Source organism: Stegostoma tigrinum, chromosome 16 (genome assembly GCF_030684315.1).
Source record: "Stegostoma tigrinum isolate sSteTig4 chromosome 16, sSteTig4.hap1, whole genome shotgun sequence".
NCBI lineage: Eukaryota > Metazoa > Chordata > Chondrichthyes > Orectolobiformes > Stegostomatidae > Stegostoma > Stegostoma tigrinum.
Genome location: NC_081369.1, coordinates 35,237,578 through 35,263,001, shown reverse-complemented (window position 1 = coordinate 35,263,001; position 25,424 = coordinate 35,237,578). Strand labels below are relative to the sequence as shown.

The 25,424-nt window shown below is 41.2% G+C and overlaps 1 protein-coding gene across 5 annotated transcripts in view; it reads right to left on the bottom strand.

Moving 5' to 3' along the window:
• Positions 1–589: 589 nt before the first annotated feature.
• The window catches only part of dpy19l3 (dpy-19 like C-mannosyltransferase 3), an 81,230-nt gene continuing 56,395 nt past the window's right edge, over positions 590–25,424 (bottom strand). For 4 of the 5 annotated variants that reach the window (XM_059651700.1, XM_059651701.1, XM_059651698.1 and 1 more), the window contains 6 exons: positions 23,388–23,499; positions 20,303–20,359; positions 14,173–14,255; positions 6,438–6,570; positions 5,496–5,654; positions 590–2,229 (listed from right to left, as the gene is read on the bottom strand). In XM_059651700.1, coding sequence (XP_059507683.1) covers positions 2,056–2,229; positions 5,496–5,654; positions 6,438–6,570; positions 14,173–14,255; positions 20,303–20,359; positions 23,388–23,499 — 718 coding nt within the window. In that variant the 3' untranslated portion in view covers positions 590–2,055. The remainder of the gene's footprint in view (positions 2,230–5,495; positions 5,655–6,437; positions 6,571–14,172; positions 14,256–20,302; positions 20,360–23,387; positions 23,500–25,424) is intronic. The other variant, XM_059651699.1, reaches the window with a different exon arrangement.

Here is a 25,424-nt window from a genome sequence, read left to right as displayed (position 1 = left end):
AGTGAGGATTCTGTGATGAATGCTTTCTTAATATTAAAGGTTTGTAAAAATGGATCATATTTAGTTCAGTTACTTCAATCTTTCTGCACGGCAGCAGTGAGGTTACGTGGGGTGGCTCAGTGGTCAGTGTTGCTGCCTCACAGCACCAAGAACCCAGGTTCGGTTCCAACCTCGAGCGACTGTCTGTGTGGAGCTTGCACATTCTCACTGTGTCTGCGTGGGTTTCCCCTCAGCCCAAAGACGTGCAGGCTAGCTGGATTGGCCGTGCTAAATTGTCCATAATGTTCAGAGATGCGTAGATTAGGTGGGATGGGGTGCTCCAACTTTCAGTGTGGACTTGTTGGGCCGAAGGGCCTATTTCTACACTGTAGTGATTCTATGATCTATGATACAGATGGGTGTCTGTTTGGAAAGTTCCTAAAGATTCAACTAGAAGGATTATTGAATTCAAAGTGTTCTAAGTTTGACTCCTTTACAACTTTAAGTTTGGAAAACTGCTTAAAGTATTTTAATAAGTTATAGTTTGCTAAGAAAGGACAGCATCCATAAGAATAATAAATTTTATTTAATTCTGAAAAATTTTGCCAAACAATGTAGTGGAATGAAACAGTTAACCAACAGCAGGTCCATTTTAATATCTATATTCGCTGTACAAAATAGATATAGAAATTAAACATTTTAAAAAATATAACAACATTCAGTAGTGACACTAGTAGCATTGTTCAACTGCAGTGTTGCCATAGAAGATCAATTGCTTCTTCACACAATAATTAGCACTGTTTGAAGAAAAAGTAAAGAATCAAGTACCAGTTGAAATATTGTAAAATGTTACAGCGACATAAATATCTGTAACCTTAAAAAGGGCAAGTTCTTGACTAGAAAGAGCTTCAATACTGGCAACATCCAGTGTGCTTTGTGTCAACAGAATAATACATTGGTTTGTAGTACCCTCAATATTGAAAAGGACAACACAAGATCAGGGTTTAGCTGGTTTAGAGAAATAGCCGAAGGTAGCTATTAAAAAAAAACGAAGCAACCACTGTAGCTTCCAGTACTGTGGCCAATATTATACAATATATTTCAGTAATGTTAATCTTATTAGTTGTTGCTGGTATTCAGTAACATGCAATAATTTTAATCATGCAATCATTACATCCAAAAATCTTTACAATTTTACATTCAGTTGAAATAAATGTTTTACAGAAATGGATAATGCTACAATATATAGCCATCAATTCAGAGGCTTGCCAATGTATACATACATGTTTGTGAACTTCTGTACAAAGCAAAACTATCAGCTAAAATTTCCTTCGTTGTCATCAGCTGAAGTGGTCCATTAATTCAGTTATTTTAAAGTACACAAAAAGGCTCATAACAGTGCACAGTACCATCATAAAAATATTTCTTACGTTGTAATGCTGCCCAACAACTCAAATCATCAAGTTTGGCACAATTTATGTAGAGGTGTTAATATGTTATAATTTAAGACCATTTTTGTTACCAATTATCTGCTGATCATAGATTCTAACTGAAAGCATAGTTTGTTTTACATGACTGGCAACATACAAAACAGAATTGCATCACATGACATAAGGTATACAATGCACGTAAGTATGTGATTACGCAGATAAACATCTAAAAAATACTTTAAGAAATGTCTCCCCAATGGCAGTATGTATCAGCAATTCAAATAAAAATAACCATTAATCCAGAGACAGGATAACAAAAAAAACTTTTGATTCAAAGAAATTATATGCTGATTTCTGATTTAAAAGACTCAATTTCGAGATATGAAGAAGTCAGCCTGTATTAATTAAATACAAATCATGTGAAATGAATAGAAACATAAAGGTACACTGTTTAAAGTAGTAAAGTATTTAAATGAGAAAGAATATTATCTTAAGTTTCAATCCAAAACGTATGACAATTAATTCTGGAATTCAGAAGTATTCAATTCCAAATAAGATAGACTTTCCATAAATACAGTTTTGTACTTTCTACTTGTATAACCAACCCTAGTCTTTCACATTGCAGTAATGAATAGTTGCAAGCATTCTAATTATGTACATTTTTCTTTTTCTTTAGTTTGTAAACATGGAATGTTTTGTTTTTAAACACACGAGAGAAATAAAGTGTATAGGGAGGTTTATTAGATTTGATTTCATCACAAAAACGTGGATAAGGAGAAGGCATCAAATCAGGATCATTTGCTCCAGGACCATCCATCACCTGCAAAAAGTATAATTACATTTAAGGTCAGATTTCTTAAAACATAAATGACCAAAGCACAAAAACAAAAAATACAATTCACATTACCATATAAATAGTTGCCAAAATCAAGTTTCTTGACAACAAAGTATGATTGTTCTGCATGTTGTAATTTCACTTAATTTCTGCTAATAACTACTGCCAGTGACATGAATCAATTTATTTTTACAAAAATAAAAAGATATACATCAAACCCAATACCATGGATGGAATCTTGTGGTCCTGGAGGTGGTTGGCAAGAGAGACAGAAACACAACTTTAATTAGGCAGGATGGCGAAGTCCCCCACTGCCTTCTAGTCTCTACAAAAGTTAAATTCTGAGTGGGAAGGTCCAACCTTGATCTGAGTGCTCTGCTGCCAAATGAGCCCCAGAAGTGGTCATTTAAAGATCTGTACACAATTGAAAGGCTGGGTTCAGGACAGGTATGGCTGCTGAGAGCCACTCCATTAGGACAGCACGTAGTAAAGTCGACGATTGGGGTTAATTGAGTGGGTAGGTATAAAAGGGGGAAATGGGGTGGACCTACATGTGGAAGGAGCTGCAAGACTGAATTAAAAAGCCTACAACAAATAGATAACAAGGTGTAGAACTGGATGAACACAGCAGGCCAAGCAGCAAAGGATCAGGAAAACTGACGTCTCAGGTCTGGACACTTCTTCAGACCCGAAACGTCAGCTTTCCTGCTCCTCTTATGCTAATTGGCCTGCTGTTTTCATCCAGCTCTCACCTTGTTATCTCAGATTCTCCAGCAATCGGCAGTTCTTACAATCTCTACAACAAATAGATGTTCTGGCTTCTGTCTTACTGACTAACTAGGATCCCAAAGTTACATTCAAGGTGAGCCTTGCTCTTAAAAAGACAGGTTATGTGTCTTGCTGCCTTTTACCAAGTGAATGTGACACCAAATGAGATAGGCAAATAGTGGCCAATATATTTCAGCTACGCGTAGCTCAAGATTTTATGGATACCATGACAAATTACACATATAATATCTGCAAGGAGAAACATCTAACATAAACTTTGTTGTTATTATCTTTTGACCTCCAGTAGTCACTTATAGAACATAGAACAGTACAGCACAGAACAGGCCCTTCAGCCCACGATGTTGTGCCGACCATTGATCCTCATGTATGCACCCTCAAATTTCTGTGACCATATGCATATCCAGCAGTCTCTTAAATGACCCCAACGACCTTGCTTCCACAACTGCTGCTGGCAACGCATTCCATGCTCTCACAACTCTGTGTAAAGAACCCGCCTCTGACATCCCCTCTATACTTTCCTCCAACCAGCTTAAAACTATGACCCCTCGTGTTAGCCATTTCTGCCCAGGGAAATAATTTTGTGACTCATCTGTTCCCCCCCCCATTCTGACTTAATGGTTCAAATGCCACCTTTTGTACAGGGTGCGCTTATCTTTTGGCTTGCCTTCTCGTATATTTCAAATCATCTAGAAAATTAATTCATCTATTCTGTTTTATAATTAACCTTTAGTTTCATCACTGCAATGTACGTCAGATTTATACTGCAAACTAATGGTTACGCACTCAAATTCTACATCTTCAAGCTTCGCTTGCTCTGTCATTTATTCACCCCTTAATTTCAAACCATTTTTCTTTCCTTTTAGAAATTTGTTTGTGTGTATACTACTACTACTACTATGAGATGGTAGCTTTCCAGTTGCTGGCACCTTGATTTTGTGTCGGTACGTTCCACAGTCAGTGGCCAAAAATTGACGTTTCCTCCTAATTTAGGACCAAATTACTGCGGATGCAGGAATCTGTACTGAAAACAACTGATGCTGGAGATCAGTGGGTCAGACAGCATCCAAGGAGAGACAGCAAGTTAATGTTGAGCCTAGATGATTCTTCATCAGATCTGATGAAGTGCAGAGGGGACAGCATTTATACCATAGTTGCGGGTTGTGGTGGTGGGGGAGGGGATGTGGCGTGTAGACTGCTGGAGGAGAGTTGATATTCCGATCACTTAATCTGAACTGTGAGAATGGTAGAACAATGGTGTGTCTAACTGCCATACTGGAAACAGAAGGCAGTGCCACTGGGATGAGAGTGGGGGGGAGAAAGAGGAGAGAGAGAGGACATGGTGACAGAGAATGTAACAAGTAAACCTAAAAGGAAAAAGAGAAGAAATGGGTGTTGGTTCACAATTTGATGGTGCTGAACTCAGATATTAAGTCCAGAAGGCTGTAAAGTGCCTAGTCTGATGATGAGACGTTCGTCCAGTTTGCACTGTGATTCACTGGAACACAGCAGCATGCCATGGACAGACACATAGGCATGAGAGCAGGACTATGCGTTAAAATGACCGGCTACAGGAAGGCTCACTGATGATGTTACCTAGAATGGTGACGGAACATCTGAAAACTAACCTTCCAGTTCAGCGAGCAAACTCACATCCAGGAAGGTCAGGTCAAGCTTGTGCCCAGGCCACAGGTGTTCTACAAAACAGTCATCTAGTCTGTGATAACAAGGTGTAGAGCTGGATGAACACAGCAGGCCAAGCAGCATCAGAGGAGCAGGAAAGCTGACATTTCGGGCCTTGACCGCCTTTGGTTTCTCCAATGTAGAGCAGGCCGCATTGGGTGCAGTGAATACAATACACAAAATTAGAGGAGGTGCAAGTGAAATGCTGCTTCACCTGGAAAGACTTTAGGCCCTTGGATGGTGAGCAGGGAGGTGGTGAAGGGGCAGGCGTTGTGGGAAGGGGGTGGGGTTGGTGTTGGCGGAATGGACCAGGGTGTCCAAAGGGAACAATCCTGTCAAAATGCAGACAGAGGACTGAGGGGAAGATGTGTTTGGTGGTGGCATTCTGCTGGAGTTGTCTGAAATGGTGGAGAATGATCCTTTGAATGCAGATGCTTCTATTGCCAATTATCTCTTCTGGTGGACAGTGTCAGATTAGCAATTAATAATCAGAATAATCTCTAAAGCAAGGTTTGTTTGTAAATACAGGTAATGTAGCTATTTTAATTGTGAGGTCAATTACTTAGAAATGACAGGGTCAAGGCCATAGTCCCAGCTTTGTAGTTCTAAAGGTGGAAATTTCAGGCATTGCCCAGGATGACCAGCTGATCAACCATCATGTATTTCATTGAATTATCAAGCAAGATTTTACAGCCACTGAAATGACAAATTATGCCTGCCTTTTCCCTGGAAAAATAAATGGGTGCCTTTTAGGTATCTAAGAGTAAACAAATGTTACTCACATGACCATTTGCGATATCAAGCAGGTCTCTCAAACGGCAGCCTCTACTGTGTCTCCTTTCATAACAAATACTATCCTCAAGGAGGATGTAGTCTGTTCCATATATCCGTAGGATATTGTATACCTCTTCTGCAGAACTCTTGGAGTAAATCTGATAGATCTTCAGAGAGAATGACATAAGCATTTTCAAATCCAATTTAAGGCTAATTAACTTCTTCTAACCAACGATGTCAGCATATGCCATCAGAGACTCTTCCTGTCAGAAATATCTGTTTGTAAGTACGATGGAACATTTGTATGTCAAATCCTTAAATTTAACAGCAATATGGGATCTCGTTGCTAAGTCAGATGTTCATAAGTTAGGGACCAACTGTACTAAAAGGAATATGAATTGGTAAAAAGCTACCCTTTATTATTAGAAACTAACATCTAACCTTATAGCTGATTTTATTGATATGCTTTTTTGTGGAATGGTAAAGTTGGAAAATGTGAAATTAGGACACGGTACAGAAAGGCTACCAAGGTAGGGAGGTTCCGGGAGTCTATGTCAACTTTTGAAATGACTTATTTGAAGCAAAAGGATAAGGGTTTGAAGGCTCTCTGTCTCCAGAAGAATGCAATATAGATGTCACTCTCTCCCATATAAAGATCCAGGGAATATACAAGCATTGAAATATAAAAGGACATTACTTCTGTAAATATGTAAAGTTAGCAAGTTACAAACTATTCTTGGTTGGTCAAGTATAAGCATACATCAGGCTGAAAAGAATCACATAACCGACTGCAGCCAGAATAAAGAATGTCCTGACTTTGCCTTGTTCTTGGTACAGAAAAAGGCCATCCGGAGATAAAAAAACAAGTCAAGAGAAAGAAGGGAAGCTTGAAGATCAAAAGACCAAAGCTGTGAGACACCAATATGACAAATTGTTTGAGAGATATTCACCTGTTTTGTTCTTTCTCTTAACTTTTTGTCTTCATAATGAGGGTGATTAGTTATGGTTCTCCCAGTGCACAATTTGACCCCTGCTAATAATTGCATACTTCCCGCAAACACTGCAGTTTTGGATGTTTTTGATCTTTGGGAAGAGAAAAGAAAACAACTAACAATATACTAAATATTTATATCCAGGCTTCTTCATAGGTCATTTTCTTGGTAACTTTAGTTTAAAAAAAACATAATTAACTTAAATCCATTTCATAAAATGAGTGCAAGAAACACATAATAAACACTAGAAGTACAATTATCAAAGCACAAACTTCAAGAACTGGAATCCTAACAGGGAATACAATAGAGATTGCTAGCGTATTGAAATGCCAATGTGGATACTCCGCCTCTGAAAAATTAGTTTCAACTTCTCCAGTTGATGCTGAAAAACGGACAATTCAGTCATGCTTTGTTGGGAAGCCATTGCACATTAGGATTTTTGTAGGACTTGTAATCCAAAAACCCAAGTTTGAATTTTTTTTGGCATGTGGGAGTTGCTGGCTGGCCAGCATTTCTTGCCCATCCCTAGTTGCCCTTGAGAAGGTGGTGGTGAGATGCCTTCTTAAACTGCTGCAGTCCTCCTGCTGTGGGTTGACCCACAATGCTATTAGCAAGGGAATTCCAGGGTTTTGACCCAGCAACACTGAAGGAATGGCGATATATTTCCAAGTCAGTATGGTGAGTGACTTGTAGATGTCTTGCCAAGAGGGCTACTTTGTCCCGGATGGTGTCAAGATTTTTGAGTGTTATTGGGTCTGCACTCATCCAGGCAACTGAGGAGTATTCCATCACAGTCCTGACTTGTGCCTTGTAAATGGCAGACAGGCTTTGATGAGTCAGGAGGTGAATTATTTGCAGCAATGCTCCTAGCTTCTGGTTTGCTCTTGTAGCCACTGTATTAATGTGGTGAGTCCAGTGGAATTTCTGGTCAATGGTAACCCTCAGGATGCTGACAGTGGGGGAATTCAGTGATGATAACACCGTTGAATGTCAAGGGACAGTGGTTAGATTGTCTCTTATTGGTGATGGTCATAGCCTGGCATTTATGTGGCACAAATGTCACTTGCCACTTGTCAGCCCAAGCCTGGATATTGTCCAAATCTTGTTGCATGTGAACATGGACAGCTTCAGTATCTGAGGAGTCATGAATGGTGCTGAACATTGTGCAATCATTGGCGAACATCCCTAATTCTAACCTTATGATGGTCATTAATGAAGTAGCTGAAGAAAGTTGGGCCAAGGGCACTACCCTGAGGAGCTCCTGCAGAGATGTTCTGGAGGATCCCACTACATCAAACAGAATTTGAATTTAATGTAAACACATTTAGAATTAAAAAGTCTAGTGATGACCACAGAACCACTGTTATCATTAACAACCCATGTTTTGTTAATGTCCTTTATGTGATCTAGTCTACATCTAACTCCTTATCCATAATAAAATGATTGACTCCTAAATTGTCCTCCAATAAGCCACTCAGTTGTGTAAAACTGATAAAAATTATTAAATGGAATGGAATACCCGATATTAATTTAGACAATGGCAAGCACAACCCACATGACTCAAAAAAGTCCTCCATACTAACATCTGTAGGTTAGTGCCAAAGTTAGGAGAGCTGTTTCACACACTAGTCAGGCAACAGTCAGACACTGTCATATTCAGGAAATTTAACCCTACAGAAAATGCCCCAAACACCACCATCACGTCTCTATGGCCTATGACCTGTCTAACTGGCAGGACAAACTCTGTGAAGTTGGTTGCACAGTTATAGAATAAGGAGCAGGTTGGCCTGGGAGTCCTCACTGTTGACTCTAGACCCATGAAGTCATATGGTATCATGTCAAATATGGGCAATGAAACCTTCTGCTGATTACCACTCACCATACCACCTTGGCTGATGCATGAGTACTCCATGTTGAATACCACTTGAAAGACTCAGTTGGTTGAATCCTAAATTTAGAAAGTGTCTGCAGCAAGTGATGAGGCAACCAACAAGAGGGAAAACCAAACGCTACTTTATGGTGCAGTCCTTGTGAAGTCAAAGTCAGGTGTTTACATTGAGGATACCTCCAAATGTTGTGTGGCACTATGACCATGCTAAATGGAGGAAATTTCAAACAGATCTAGCAACTCAAGACTGGACATCCGAGAGACACTGTGGGCCATCACTGGAATCTACCCAGGCAATGTGGAAAACTGCCCTGTACATCCTGTACACAAAAATAAGGACAAATCCAAAACAGCCAATTACGACCCCATTAGTAGACTCTCAATCAATAACAAAGGGGTCATCAACAATGCTATCAAGCAGGGCATAGTTAGCAATAACCTACTCACTGCTGCATTGTTTGGATTTTGCCAGCGTCATTCAGTTCCTAGTCCCCTTAGTGCCTTGGCTCAAATGTGTATAAATGAGCTGAATTCCCGAAGTGAAGTGAAAGTGACTGCCTTTGAGTTCAAGGCTGCATTTGACCAAACGTGACATCAAGAAGCCCAAGCAAAGCTTGAGTCAGTAGGAATCAGGGGAAACTCTCTCTGCTGGTTCAAGACATACTGAAAAAAAAAAGAAAGCTGACTGTAGTTGTGCAAGGTTAGCCAAATCAGCTCCAAGACATCTCTGCCAGAGTTTCTCAGGGAAGTGGCCTAGTCCCAACCATCTTCAGCCTCTTCATCAATGACCTTCCCTCCATTGTAAAGTCAGAAGTGGAGATGTTCACTAATGACGACACAATGTTCAGCACCATTCACCACTCCTCAAATACTGAACAGTCTATCCAAATGCAGGAAGATCTAGACAATAACCAGATTTGGACTGACAAGTGGAATGTGTCACACAAGTACCAGGCTATGATCATCTCCATCAAGATTCTAACCATCACCACTGCATTACCATTCCTAACCATCATATTCAATTGCATTACCATTCCTGAATTCCCCACTAATCAACATCCTCTGGCTTACTGATGACTGAAAATGAAACTAGACTATAAATATTTTGTCTATAAGAGCAGATCAGACACTAGGAATCCAACTGGAAGGAAGTCACCTCCTAGGTCCTCAAAGCCCGTGCACTGTCTACAAGTTACGTGTCAGGAATATAATGGAACACTCCCATTTGCCTGGTTGAGTGCTGTAGAAGCTACATTCAAGAAATTTGATATCATCCAGGACAAAGCAGCCCATTTTTGGGAGCGGGGGGCGGGGGGGGGGGGGGGGGGGGGGGGGGGGTGGTGTGCGGTGGTGCATGGCAGCAATGCAGCTGAAGGTGAATTATCACAGCAAATGAGAATAAATGTTTATTTGATGGAACCACATCACCCTAAAAGAGAAGAGATACACCAAAATGATAAACAGACTAAGAAGCTTTGCTTATATCGTGACTTAACTGGGAACAGCATGCCAATAACCATGTGTCTCTGATCGACAAGTCATTGCCAAGTACATAAATGTGTAAGAGAGTCCCGATGAGACCACCACAATGAATGAATTGTCTGGCCGTTACCCAGGAAAAAAGCAAATAACAACAGATTCTTCAGTCGCAGTAGAAGTAACCTATTTGTTGTAACACATTTATCTTTAACACGAACAGAAAAAATTCTCCAATTTATGGAACAAACTATTTCTCTTCAAATCTCTATACAAATACACACAGACACACCCACAGACAAAATTAACATACATAGAACATAGAACATTACAGCACAGTACAGGCCCTTCGGCCCTCGATGTTGTGCCGACCTGTCATACCGATCTCAAGCCCATCTAACCTACACTGTTCCATGTACGTCCATATGCTTATCCAATGACGACTTAAATGTACCTAAAGTTGGCGAATCTACTACCGTTGCAGGCAAAGTGTTCCATTTCCTTACTACTCTGAGTAAAGAAACTACCTCGGACATCTGTCCTATATAATTCACCTCTCAATTTAAAGCTGTGCCCCCTCGTGCTCGCCGTCACCATCCTAGGAAAAAGGCTCTCCCTATCCACTCTATCTAACCCTCTGATTATTTTATATGTTTCAATTAAGTCACCTCTCAACCTTCTTCTCTCTAATGAAAACAGCCTCAAGTCCCTCAGCCTTTCCTCGTAAGACCTTCAGGCAACATCCTAGTAAATCTCCTCTGCACCCTTTCCAAAGCTTCCACGTCCTTCTTATAATGCGGTGATCAGAACTGTACGCAATACTCCAAGTGCGGCCGCACCAGAGTTTTGTACAGCTTCACCATAACCTCTTGGTTCCGGAACTAGATCCCTCTTTTAATAAAAGCTAAAACGCTGTATGCCTTCTTAACAGCCCTGTCAACCTGGGTGGCAACTTTCAAGGATTTACAATGATGATCTGCTGTTATCAGTGCGGTAACGGTCATCCTTCTTTTTGATGGTCAGTCTCTTACTTAAGCTGTTTCTTGTATGAAGAGATTCTTGTAAGATTTCTGGTACTTTCTTTCTATCTTCTGCAAGCACCCCCCCAAAAAAAAACACAGGGAAAGGAGAATGCTGTCTGCAAGCTGGAAGGTTTCACTCTTTCCTTCTTTTGGCACAAAGTTCTTTTTTATACTCTGAATCATCCAATCAGAATTTTCTGAACTGGAAAGATTCTTCGTGCCAGTATTGCCTTCCTTTCTTTTTGTATCAAAAAGCAACATTATACAGCATAGCTCAACAACACGCAATGTTCATTTTTGAGTTGCAGGCTTTCCATTTTTCAGCTGAGCAGTTCAACTTCCATTTCAGATTACTATGAAAAAAAATGGTTCTAACACTTGTCAGGATGTTTTCTTACTCTCCTTCACCTCACACTACTTCTGTAGGACAGAATAATTTTCAGTGACAGGACATGACTTGAAAGTGCTTCTCAGGCTAAATGATTATTGTATCAGCCTACAGGCAGTTAGTCTTGTGTAGCTGGAGTGTTCTACAGCTTCACAATTGGTATGAGCACGAAGAGTGACCACATCATCCCAACACAAATATATGCCTGCATGTGACCCAAAGTTCAGAGCCACTTGCTGGAAATGACTAAAGCAGAGTAAACCAATTCTTAGATAATAAAATGTGAGGCTGGATGAACACAGCAGGCCAAGCAGCATCTCAGGAGCACAAAAGCTGATGTTTCGGGCCTAGACCCTTCATCAGAGAGGGGGATGGGGAGAGGGAACTGGAATAAATAGGGAGAGAGGGGGAGGCGGACCGAAGATGGAGAGTAAAGAAGATAGGTGGAGAGAGTATAGGTAGGGAGGTAGGGAGGGGATAGGTCAGTCCAGGGAAGACGGACAGGTCAAGGAGGTGGGATGAGGTTAGTAGGTAGCTGGGGGTGCGGCTTGGGGTGGGAGGAAGGGATGGGTGAGAGGAAGAACCGGTTAGGGAGGCAGAGACAGGTTGGACCGCAACTTTCCCCCCACAGTGATCGAGAACGCCCTTGACCGCGTCTCCCATATTTCCAGCAACACATCCCTCACACCCCGCCCCCGCCACAACCACCCTAAGAGGATCCCCCTCGTTCTCACACACCACCCTACCAACCTCCGGACACAACGCATCATCCTCCGACACTTCCGCCATTTACAATCCGACCCCACCACCCAAGACATTTTTCCATCCCCTCCCCTGTCTACTTTCCGGAGAGACCACTCTCTCCGTGACTCGCTTGTTCGTTCCACACTGCCCTCCAACCCCACCACACCCGGCACCTTCCCCTGCAACCGCAGGAAATGCTACACTTGCCCCCACACCTCCTCCCTCACCCCTATCCCAGGCCCCAAGATGTCATTCCACATTAAGCAGAGGTTCACCTGCACATCTGCCAATGTGGTATACTGCATCCACTGTCCCCGGTGCGGCTTCCTCTACATTGGGGAAACCAAGCGGAGGCTTGGGGACCGCTTTGCAGAACACCTCCGCTCAGTTCGCAACAAACAACTGCACCTCCCAGTCGCAAACCATTTCCACTCCCCCTCCCATTCTCTAGATGACATGTCCATCATGGGCCTCCTGCACTGCCACAATGATGCCACCCGAAGGTTGCAGGAACAGCAACTCATATTCCGCCTGGGAACCCTGCAGCCATATGGTATCAATGTGGACTTCACCAGTTTCAAAATCTCCCCTTCCCCTAATGCATCCCTAAACCAGCCCAGTTCGTCCCCACCCCCCACTGCACCACACAACCAGCCCAGCTCTTCCCCCCCCGACCCACTGCATCCCAAAACCAGTCCAACCTGTCTCTGCCTCCCTAACCGGTTCTTCGTCTCACCCATCCCTTCCTCCCACCCCAAGCCACACCCCCAGCTACCTACTAACCTCATCCCACCTCCTTGACCTGTCCGTCTTCCCTGGACTGACCTATCCCCTCCCTACCTCCCCACCTATACTCTCTCCACCTATCTTCTTTACTCTCCATCTTCGGTCCGCCTCCCCCTCTCTCCCTATTTATTCCAGTTCCCTCTCCGATGAAGGGTCTAGGCCCGAAACATCAGCTTTTGTGCTCCTGAGATGCTGCTTGGCCTGCTGTGTTCATCCAGCCTCACATTTTATTATCTTGGAATTCTCCAGCATCTGCAGTTCCCATTATCTCTAAACACATTCTTAGGTGGGAATGCTAACACTAATCCAGTTGCTGAGTGAATCTATTAAAATGGAGATTCATTGCTAGAATGAACAACATTGAGATCAAAAGGAGGTTTTCTTAAGTTGTGGGAGATTTGATAGATAAATGGAAGAAACCGTTTTCTATGTCAAATGCAACTAAAATTAAATACTTGAATGTTTAAAAGTGCATGGGCCACTTAAGGATAATTATAGATCATCTTTGTAAGCAATTGTTCTATTTATGGCAATTATTGCCAATAACAACGTTTTGTTAAATTCTGGGGCACTGTCAATTAGTTTTATTCCTGCTTCCTGTCACAGTAGTTCCTTCAGTCCTTAATACAGGTTATATCTGAATCAGTTACTGTATCTATGTTTCATTAATTCATTCAAAGGATTGGATGTGGGTTTTGCTGACTGATCCAACATTTGTTGTAAGGCTTATTCTGGAATAATTTCTTCTCCTCGCCTCACCACAAGGAATCCTGCAGACTTCAGAATTCCATAGGCTGCTTCCCTTTGACCAGAGACTGTTCTCCCTCCTGAAAATGTGCAGCCTTCCCCTCTCAGATGGCCACACCAATTGCAGCAAGATCTCACTCTCTGCCCAAAAGCAGAGACAGGACGTCTGCCTGCAGTCAAGATAGGTGCTCCAGCCTAGTTTTCAGGCGTGAACACTTAGCATATTACCCTCACTAAGTTTCAGTCTTGGCCTCAATCTCCATAGTAAGCAAGCCATGTACGTAGTCTTGTTAATCAGTAGAAGTTGTAGCAAATCATACAACTCTCTACATTGATTTATCTTACAGTTCTTTAATCAGTCCAGAACATAATTACCTTAAATTTTATATTCATAGTTAACACAAAACTCCTGCACAAAATTTCTTAGATTTTTCTAAGGCTGTCCTGTATCAAACCACACTGCTAGAGGGTATTTTATTGGCTTTTATTATAATCTGGGAAATTCAACCATTAAAGTGTACAAGCACCAACTCAAAAGCAGGAAACACAAATTATGATATGTCAGGCTCACAAACTTCATACAATTTTAATATTAAAAATTCAAATGTGATTTTATAGGCAGAAAATAGAAGAAAAACTTACTTGATCCAGTTCATTAATTCAACTGTATCAGGGTCATAGAATTCCCTCAGATCTGACAGTTCAATCATTATCTTTGGCCAGAACTACAAGAACAAGAGACCAAATGTTGAACAAATATAATGATTCTGTTCCCATTTTTCAGATTATTATCCTGAGAATAGGTACTGCAGAGATCATGTTGAAAAACGGCAGATGTGATAACGAAAGTACATTCCCCCAAGGGATGCCAATAACTGACAAGCTCACAGGGATGGGGATTATTAGAGGGTTGGAGCTTGATCAAGGTCAAATAGACCACTGCAACATATTTAAATACTTTGCTCCACTGTGTCAAAGTCCCAGCGATTTACTGACCAAGAAAGGCAAATGCAAATATCCATAAAGCTGAGACAGGATTTTATTTGTAAGCACTACATCAGTCTTTCTAATTGGTGTGAGTGAATTATTTTATGTACTTCTACAAGATATATAAATAATTAAGAAAATCCCAATTAATGCAAGGCAATATATCAAATTTAATTCACAAAATGCAGTGTTATAAACTTGTAATAGCACATAAGTTTAGGGATGTGTAAATATATAAACATTGCAGTTATATTGTTCCTTGCTCTGTGAAAAAAAATGAAGCAAAGAATTTCAGTTGCTGAAACATAAGCTCTAGTTGAAACAATAGGTATAGGGTTTTATTATTAATATTATAGCAGAACACAAACAAAAACAGAAATTGCTGGAAAACGTCTTCAGGTCTGGCAGCATCTGTGGAAAGAAATCAGAGTTAACGTTTTGGGTCCAGTGACCCCTCTCCAGAACTGATGGTAGCTAGGGAAAAGTTGTTTTTTTTTAAATGCAGAAGATAGGGTGGGGGGAGGGGGTAAGGAGTAAAGGGTAGATGAGATAGACCCCGAGAGGGAGAGAAGAACAGTTGAACATACAAAGGAATGGATAATTGTCAGCCTAGGAGAATGAATGGCTGCTAATGGAGACTATTACTGGCTAACAATGAGTAGTATGTAATAGCAGACCATATGATAACCCCCACACAACAGGTCTTGTTAAGGTAAGGACATGGGGGAAGATGCCGCAAGCTCTAAAGTTGTTGAAAATGACAGAGTCCAAAAGGCTGCGGAATTCCCAAGTGGAAAATTAGGTGCTGTTCTTCCAGCTTGTGCTGAACTTCACTGGAGCATTGCAGCAAGCCTGAGACAGATGTTGGCCAGTGAACAAGATGGTGTGTCGAAGTGATAGGCAACTGGAAGCTCAGTCATTTTGAGGAGAGTGCAGGTGTTCTGTGAAGCTGTCACCCACTATGTGCTTCATCTCCCCACCGTACAGGAGACCACACTGTGAGCAGTGAATGCAGTAGACTAGCTTGCGTGAAGTGCAGGTAAAGTGCTGCTTCATCTGGAATGTGTGTTTGGGCTCTTGGGATACTGAGAAGGGAGGAAGTAAATGGACAGGTGTTACACCTTTCACAGTTGCAGGGGAAAGTGCTGTGGGGGCAGTTCAGAGTGAAGGATTGTCCTTGCAGGAAGCTGACAAGGGAGGGGAGGGGAGGGGAATACATGTCAAGTGGTAGCATTCTGAAGGTGCTGGAAATGGCAGCTAATGATCCTTTGGATGCGGATGCGGGTAGGATGGTAGGGGAGGACAAGGGGGAGCCTAAGTTTGCTGTGGGAGGGAGGGAACAGAGGGATGAAGGGTAGAAGTGTGGGAGATGGACCGGACCCAGCTGTGGGCCCTGTCAATAACAGTGCTAGGGAATCCTCGGTTGAAGGAGGTGGAGATTTCAGAGGCCCCATTGTCAAAGTTGGCATAAATCAGAATAGATGCAATGGAGGTGGAGGAACTAGGAGAATGGAATAGAGTCTTTACAGGAAGGAAGGTGTGAGGATGTGCAGTTGAGGTAACTTGAGAGTCAGTTATACTAAAACGGATATTCTTTACAAAGGCCAGTATAAGAATAGCTTACCTGTTGACTGTTATGTAGCTAATTGTTCCTCTATGAAATAATGTTCATTCATGAAAAAGTGTGACCAGAGGAAGGTTAAGAATTGGCCTTGCTGATGTACAAGAGATGCTATGTAGAAAAGAGATATTCTAAGTCAAATGGATGATTGCTTTGCAAAAGATAGATTCCTGATCAGAAGAATCTAAGCATTTTGGGGAAAAAGGCTTGAAAGTGGATGTGAGGAGTGTCAAATCAGCCATAAACCTATCGATTGACAGAGAAGGCTTGAGGGACTGAATGGCCAACTCCAGTTCCTTTTTCTTACGGACTTGTTGTCTTAAAAGGAAAGATTTCACAAAGAGACTTGGCGGTCCAAAACAGGGGCTTCTGTACCACAGATAAAACACTATGAACAGTTTTGTGTCCCTTACCCAGGGAAGGAAATACTGACATTGAAGGTGGTACAGAGGTGGTTCACTCGGCTGATACCTGATTATGGAGGGACTCTTTTATGAGGAGTGTTGTAGAATGAACCTGTAATTGTTCAAATGTAGAAGAATAAGAATCATTAAATCAGTAAGGGAATCAAGGGTTATGGCAAAATGGAAGGAAAATGGAGTAATGGATTATCAGATTAGCCGTGATTTCATTGAATGGTGCAGCAGACTCGAGTGGCTGAATGGCCTACTTATGCTTATGCTGTCTTATGGTCTTGTGTTAGGATGCCTGTAATGCCTGGATAAAATAAGCCTGAAATTGCAAGGTGAACAAATAAACTTTTACAATAGGTTGATTGCGAGAATTAACTGCACAATTACACATTAAATAATTGTAACTGTAATGTACTCAATAGGCCTTTATAAAACCAAAAATGGAACTTTGGCTCATTAAGAAACTACGCACAAAGGATGAAAAATGTAAAATCACATGTTCAAAATGTCTAGATGATCTATGTAAATGTGGCACAGTTTGTGACATTGATGAAGTGTGAACTTTACAATTTTCCCACTAACAAAAATTAGAATGCAAAATCCATTTCAGAACCAGCCCGAACAAAAACATTTATGTTATCTCCACAGTCATAAACAAAATGGATAAGGAGTAGAACACTGTTTTCCAAAAGCAATCTATTAACATAACCTTGGAAATGTTAGTTTGTTAAAAGCTCTACACTTGCATTAACATGATTTCTGTTTGAAACCATAAGATATTCTTCAGAAATATTCATTGCAACCAGTGAGCTATAATCAGCAGTTGATATAACACCTTATAAAATGTGATCAGATATGATAGTTAAAACTGGAGTGCACTTAATTTCACCTGCAGAGCAGCACAAACAAATACTTGTAATCTGAGGTGACAAACAGATAATGACAAAATGCAGAGCCATCTGAGAAAGCAATATACTCTTCACGTGATTTTTTTCCCACAATCCTGATACCTTAACCGATGACAAATCATGATATTGTCATCTTTTACCTCCTGCGCACTTAATTTGATTTCCTCACACATTAAAATTTAAAACGATTAAAACGGACATGCAGGAGATCTCATAACAGAGAAAAAAGATACACCAGGAGCAAGAGCACAGGTAGCATTTGAATGAGCAAAGGTCAAACCTTCTTGTTGGCATTGATTGACACGAGAGCAATATTAAAACCTACGACTCATGTCCTATTGGTCACCAGCCCAGTTAAAGCACCTTAAACAAGTTGCTGGCTGGCTGCCGACAAGAAAAGAACAGGTGGCCACTCCAGCAAAGTTTGAAGCATGATTTCAAAAAGGTGATGGGACTGAGAAGTGGACAAAACCCGGTTAACAGGCCCCCCATTAATAATAATCATCACCATGATCATAATAATACTACAACAACGTCGTCATCATTTGGGCCTCTCCCTTCTCCCTGATGAATGTTTTCTTTAACAGAGCTTTTTCTTGGAATGTGTATGTCACTGGCAAGAGCAGCATTTATTTTTCATTCTAGAGAAGACAGTGGCGAGCTACTTTCCTGAATACAACCGAGTGTCTCATTAGGTCAATTCAGAGGACGTTAACGGTCAACCACATTTCTTTGGAGCCACCTGCACAGCTGACCAAGGAGGAAGATTTTATTTCAGAAAGGACATGTGAATCATGTGGATTATTACAGCAGTTTGGTAGTTTTGTGTACAGAACAGTTACTGAAAATAGCTTTTTATTCCAGAATTACATAATGAAATGAATTTAAATCATCTGGCTGCCATGGAGGAGTCTGAACTCATGTCAGTAGTTCATTACTTCAGACCTCTGGATTGCTTGTTCAGTGAGATAACCACTATGCTATTTTTTATGATTCCAGTTGTTGGTAATATTGGACAAGTCAGATTCTAGAATTAAACTTCACTTCATCGAACATAGGTCACAGGCTTCATTTTTGTAGTCAGTTTTTATGGTGCTTACACAGAAATATATTCGCAAAAAGTGCAGTTGTTCTTTACAACAAAACAAATTTATCATGCAAAAGAGAGGAAAAAGATACTTGAACAAAGCTGTCTACAGTTAGAAAGAGCTTAATACAAATAGCAAAACAATGTTTTAGATAATAGTGTGGAGGTGGAGGAACACACCAGGCCAGGCAGCATCAGAGCAGCAGGAAAGTTGATGTTCAGGTCGGAACCCTTCTTCAGAAGTGGGGAGGGGGAAGGTAGCTCAGAAATCAGTAGAGAGGAGGGGTGGGCTAGGGAAGATAGGCGGGATGGTGATCTAGTTGCATCACAACATGGTACGGCAACTGCTCTTCCCCAGATCATAAAAAAAACTATAGAAAATCGTGAACTCAGCCCAGTCCATCATGCAAACCAACCTTCCATCCATTGACTCCATCTATACTTACTGCTACAACAAGAGCGCCAACATAACCAAAGATCTTTCCCACCCCAGTTATATGCTGTTCCACCCCATTCTCTCAGAGAGAAGATTATAAAAGCTTAAATACATGTATCAAAGAGATGCCAGAACAGCTTCTTTCCCCTTGTTATCAGATTTCTGAATGGATGTCTCAAACGTTAATACTGATCTCTCTTTGTGCACCTTCTCTGTGACTACAACACAGTATTCTGCACTCTCTTCTGCTACTCTGATGCAGGTACGATATGCCTGTATAGCACACAAATCAACACTTTTCACTGTATCTCGGTACACGTTTCAATAAATCAAACTCACACGACTCAAAAAAAATCACTTACCTCTGAATCCTAAGTCCTTGGATTTTGAGGTTGCTCTACTAGCAGCAGCCAGTCTTCTTTGTGGTTCTGCTGACTGCAAGAGATGCTGGTCTGCTTGGCCAGGCTCTTCTGTCATCCCTGGGAACCTGATTCTGAACTGACTAGCACTGATGCCTCTGAACTGCCTGATTGGCAGAAGATCCAACAGGCAGCATTCCCTCTTAGCTGCAGCTCCTCCAAAGATCCATGCTAATCGTCGTGCTGACAAAATGATTTCTGGTTTTCAATTTTTTTGCTGCGCATGGATCTTGGAGGTCTGCATAAAAGAAAAATAAATCCGAGGGAATGTACTGCAGGTCCTCATTAGAAATTGTAGGGTGGGTCTCTCATTGGTTTTGCAGACATGAGGTGAGATCCATATCACCACTGGAAAATTCCACCTTCAATTTTGAAGACCTTTATTAGGTCACCTCTCAATTTTATCTATTTCAATTTTTCATAACAGATGTACTCTTTCAGGTCTTTTTCTACACATTGTCCAATGTTTCAGTACAACTTTTGTAACGTGAAAATCAGAACCACGTATGGTACTTAAAAGTGCCCTAATCAAGGTTCTATATATATTAAAAATAAGATTGCATTTGAATTCAATTTCTACAAAACTAAACCTTAGTGCTTTTAAATCTACATTTTTCTTGACTAGCTTTGGGGCATTTAAGTGATTTTTGTATCCGTACCCCAAGACCCCTTTCCACCTCTGCACCATTTGGGCAAGAAGACAGTCTCCTTATTCTTCAACCAAGACAGAATGCATCATACCTGTTTATGAGAATTGTACCTCATCTGCAGACTCCTAGTGATTCTTATAATCAACTTTTAGTAAACTAAAGTCATAAATTAAAACATCTGAAACTTAACATGGATGAGCTAAACGTTTTTACTTTCTCAGGTATAATATATATAGTAGAGTAAGACTTACCTCATGATAAAGGTAAGTGAAAATTAATATAGGAACTGCAAACCGCATCACACGGACCTAGAAAACAAAGGTTGCATTACAACACATTAGAAACAGACTAACATTACAATCATTTTCAACAGGGGAGAAAAACAACCAAAACAGTCAACAGTAAAGACCCATTAGTCTTAATTCAATAATGGCATTTTTAAAGGCAATGTCATGCCAATACTGCTAGGGTAAGCAGACAACTTGGCTGAGCTAGATTTTTATAAGGCATCCAAAAAACTGCAAGCAAAAGATTATAAAATTAAGCTCGGAGCAGTAGGAAATTCAAATTAAGTCTTGGAAAAGGATGCTTTTTCAACAGATACTTTAAGTAGTTGCATCAAAGTGGATTTCCTAAAGGATCAGCATTGTGAACAAATTTTTTAAATGTCCTTCATTGCCTTGAAATTAGAAATTAAATGCAAGTGGATGTTACTAAAATAGGAAGAAGCAGTTGATTCTTCAACTTCTTCAAGTTTGGCGGAAATAAGTGGACGGATCAATGGGAAATGAACTCCACAGTGCCACTCACTCGTTCGACACAGTCATTATTTATTTTAAAAGAGTTAAAATTGCATTTCTTTAAACCTTTAGTACATTGGTTTTCATCTAGTCCAGTTGTTAGATTGTTCATAATTGTATTTTTAAAAGTATGATATAATTGTTGTTTTGAAAGAAAAATATGATATGCTACAAACATTATCAAGCTCGAACGAGTTTGAAACAAATTGCTTGAAATGGAGTATTAATTATGAGCAAAATTAATCTTGTTTAGTAGAAAGGCACATCTTTCAGGCCACTGAGACCTCATGGCAAGTTATAAATAACTATTAAATTCAAATAGTTAGATTTATCAAAATATAAACATTTGTTAATTTTAAGCTAACAATTTGGGCAGCACAGTGGCTCAGTGGTTAGCACTACAGCCTCACAGCGCCAGGGACCCAGGTTCAATTCCCGCCTCGGGTGACTGTCTGTGTGGAGTTTGCACATTCTCCCTGTGCCTGCGTGGGTTTCCTCCAAGTGCTCCGGTTTCCTCCCACAGTCCAACGATGTGCAGGTTAGGTGGATTGACCATGCTAAGTTGTCCGTAGTGTTCAGAGGTGTGTGGGTTATAGGGGGATGGGTCAGGGTGGGATGCCTCAAGAGGCGGTGTGGACTTGTTGGGCCGAAGGGTCTGTTTCCACACTGTAGGGAATCTAATCTAATCTAGTCAATCGAATTAACAGGAATTTCCTTAATATATAAGCTCTGTATACTTGTAAACGTTTGTTGGCAACACAATGCAATTTTAAAATACAAAATCTGGTCACATTATTGCATTATTATCAGTTTTTAGTTACTCTAAACGTTTTTATTGAACCACTGTTACCACGCAAAGATGAGTTCACAGAGCCTGTGGGGGCAGCCACACTCCTACTCAAAGCTTTGGGGAGGGAGGCCCACTTATCCTTATGGAGACAAGACGCTTAGTTCTGGATGTTTCCCTTTTCTTCTTGGCTCTTATTTTTTGTACTTTTGCTTTTTTCTTAAATTCTGGTTTTTGTATCTTAGATGGTTGTTTTGCTTTTTGTATTTAAGGTGGTTGTTTGTTTTTTAATTCAGGTTTGTGTACCTAAGGTGGCGACTTTGTATACATTTCACTGTACTCCTGTACTTGAGTACATGTGACAATAAAATGTAATTTAAATTTTTGCTGCAACTGATTTGAGTATATCATATAATTGCAAAATCACAGTTCCTACGTAAAGTCTGTATAACTATGTTCAATGAAGTTATAATATTGATATCATTCAAAAAATAAAACATTTATTAATTAGACCACTTATTACTCCTACATTTAGGCAACAAAGATGGTACAAATAAATTGCATCAGTGATAATGGGAACTGCAGATGCTGGAGAAACCAAGATAACAAAGTGTGAAGCTGGATGAACACAGCAGGTCAAGCAGCATCTCAGGAGCACAAAAACTGACGTTTCGGGCCTAGACCCTTCATCAGAGAGGGGGATGGGGAGAGGGTTCTGGAATAAATAGGGAGAGAGGGGGAGGCGGACCGAAGATGGAGAGAAAAGAAGATAGGTGGAGTGGAGAACATAGGTGGGGAAGTAGGGAGGGGATAGGTCAGTCCAGGGAAGACAGACAGGTCAAGGAGGTGGGATGAGGTTAGTAGGTAGGAGATGGAGGTGCGGCTTGGGGTGGGAGAAAGGGATGGGTGAGAGGAAGAACAGGTTAGGGAGGCAGAGACAGGCTGGACTGGTTTTGGGATGCAGTGGGGGGAGGGGAAGAGCTGGGCTGGTTGTGTGGTCCAGTGGCGGGAGGGGTCCCACCGCATCCCAAAACCAGCCTAGTTCGTCCCCTCCCCCCACTGCACCACACAACCAGCCCAGCTCTTCCCCTCCATCCACTGCCTCCCTAACCTGTTCTTCCTCTCACCCATCCCTTCCTCCCACCCCAAGCCGCACCTCCATCTCCTACCTACTAACCTCATCCCACCTCCTTGACCTGTCCGTCTTCCCTGGACTGACCTATCCCCTCCCTACCTCCCCACCTATACTCTCCTCTCCACCTATCTTCTTTTCTCTCCATCTTCGGTCCGCCTCCCTCTCTCTCCCTATTTATTCCAGAGCCCTCTCCCCATCCCCCTCTCTGATGAAGGGTCTAGGCCCGAAACGTCAGCTTTTGTGCTCCTGAGATGCTGCTTGACCTGCTGTGTTCATCCAGCTTCACACTTTATTATCTTGGTACAAACAAATGACTGCAAATCGCTCGGGCCAAGTATGTTCAAAACGCTAGGATGTCATTGTATTGATTAAAAATACAAATTTTGAATCAGTTATGGATTAATAAAGTCCTCAAATGTTTAATTTCATGCTGAAGAAATCACAGATGACATTTCATTTATTAAAATTTTGATAGTACAGAACAAATTTGTGCAGAAAAGTGACTTTACTGCAATATGGAAGTCCACAACTAATAGCCACATATACACTTACTTTCATTATATTGAACAATAGACATAAACATTTACGATTCTATCAGGCATTTTGTTACTGACCCACTGAGGAGAATACAGTCGAACTGCTTTGAGACTCAGGCTCCATAAATGGCTGCTGCAAATTGCTGCTGATGCAAAGACACACATATGTGATGTCCACAAATATTTCATCCTGTAACAAAGAACAGCTGAGCTAAAAAAAACAGGTTAGTTACAGTCTTTTCTCAATCTACAACATCTACTGCCTAAAAGGATGCAGTCAGCAGGTACATGGGAACACCACCACCTGTGAATTCTTCTACCAGTCACATACCATTCTAACTTTACAACAGATTTCAATTTCTTCTTTTATGCTTGGTCAAAATCATGGAACAGTCTACCTTACAACCCTCTGGCAACACCAACGCCACATGCATTGCAGCAGTTCAAGACAACAGAAAAACACCACATTTTCAAGGGCTATTAAAGATAGGCAACAAATGCTGTATGAAATGAAATTGCTGTAATGTTTGCAGAAAGTAATCATGTGCAACATTAAACTCAAGGTAGTCCAAGAATATGGGAAAGGTAGATACATTTCAGTAAGGCATTTTATTTAATTTAGAGTCATGTTATAGAAAAAGATCCAAGTTGTAATGTAATGGCATCATTTGCATTAGTTTCCTCAAGAAAAATGAAGGAATCATTCCAATATTGCGAAATTTGAATTTCTGGAAGGCAATGCTTCCAAAATTGCAAATGCACCCCATGATCTAAATGTCCTTGTTTTCAATGGTCTGCCTGTACTGCTTGCAAAACAAAAAACTTTTTACTGTACTTAGTTACGTGTGAGAACAACAAATCAAAGAAAGGAAGATAGTTATTATAGCAGTGTAGACAGTAATTGCTTGCAGAGACCATGTGGAAGTTCTGATGCACCAATCTCTGCAAATGGCAGAAAGTCAAAAATTCTGACCCGGCATCTAGAACTTTCCAAATAATTATTTGACTACTTGGCTTCAGAGGCTTCAATTGGTTCTGACTCACCTTAACAGTTAGACAGGAAAAGTTAGAGCAATTAAAATTTGTTCTAAATCTTGGCTAATTATAAAACCAACAACCTCAACTCACTCATCTAATCTTTCCCCTATTTTGGAACTAACACCCTGCACACTGCTGACCTGACCACCACCAAACGTGTTCACCTTCCAAAGACCAACACGTTAAGAAAGCATATGGTGTTTTGGCTTTCATTAACAGGGGGATTGAGTTTAAGAGTCGTGAGATCTTGTTGCAGCTCTATAAAACTTTGGTTAGACCGCACTTGGAATACTGCGTCCAGTTCTGGGCGCCCTATTATAGGAAAGATGTGGATGCTTTGGAGAGGGTTCAGAGGAGGTTTACCAGGATGCTGCCTGGCTTATCTTATGAAGAGAGGTTGACTGAGCTCGGTCTCTTTTCATTGGAGAAAAGGAGGAGGAGAGGGGACCTAATTGAGGTATACAAGATAATGAGAGGCATAGATAGAGTTGATAGCCAGAGACTATTTCCCAGGGCAGAAATGGCTAGCACGAGGGGTCATAGTTTTAAGCTGGTTGGTGGAAAGTATAGAGGGGATGTCAGAGGCAGGTTCTTTACGCAGAGAGTTGTGAGAACATGGAATGCGTTGCCAGCAGCAGTTGTGGAAGCAAGGTCATTGGGGTCATTTAAGAGACTGCTGGACATGTATATGGTCACAGAAATTTGAGGGTGCATACATGAGGATCAATGGTCGGCACAACATTGTGGGCTGAAGGGCCTGTTCTGTGCTGTACTGTTCTATGTTCTATGTTCTATGTTCCTCACAACACCACCATGAACTGACTGCCTTGGTTCCAATAACCCCTGAGTCAATGCTCCATGGAACTGACACGTCAACCCCTGACTACATCCTAGACCAGCCAAACTTGATCAGCCCTCCCAGCTCCCCACATGCACCACCTCGAATTCAATTCTGACACCCACCCTCCAACTTATTTCTCCATGCCCAAAGCTCTATCCAATCTGCATAACAGTCCCTTCTGCCCACCAGGAACCCCTCACCCCCTTGGAGCTGACCTGTCCCCTTCCCTCACTGCT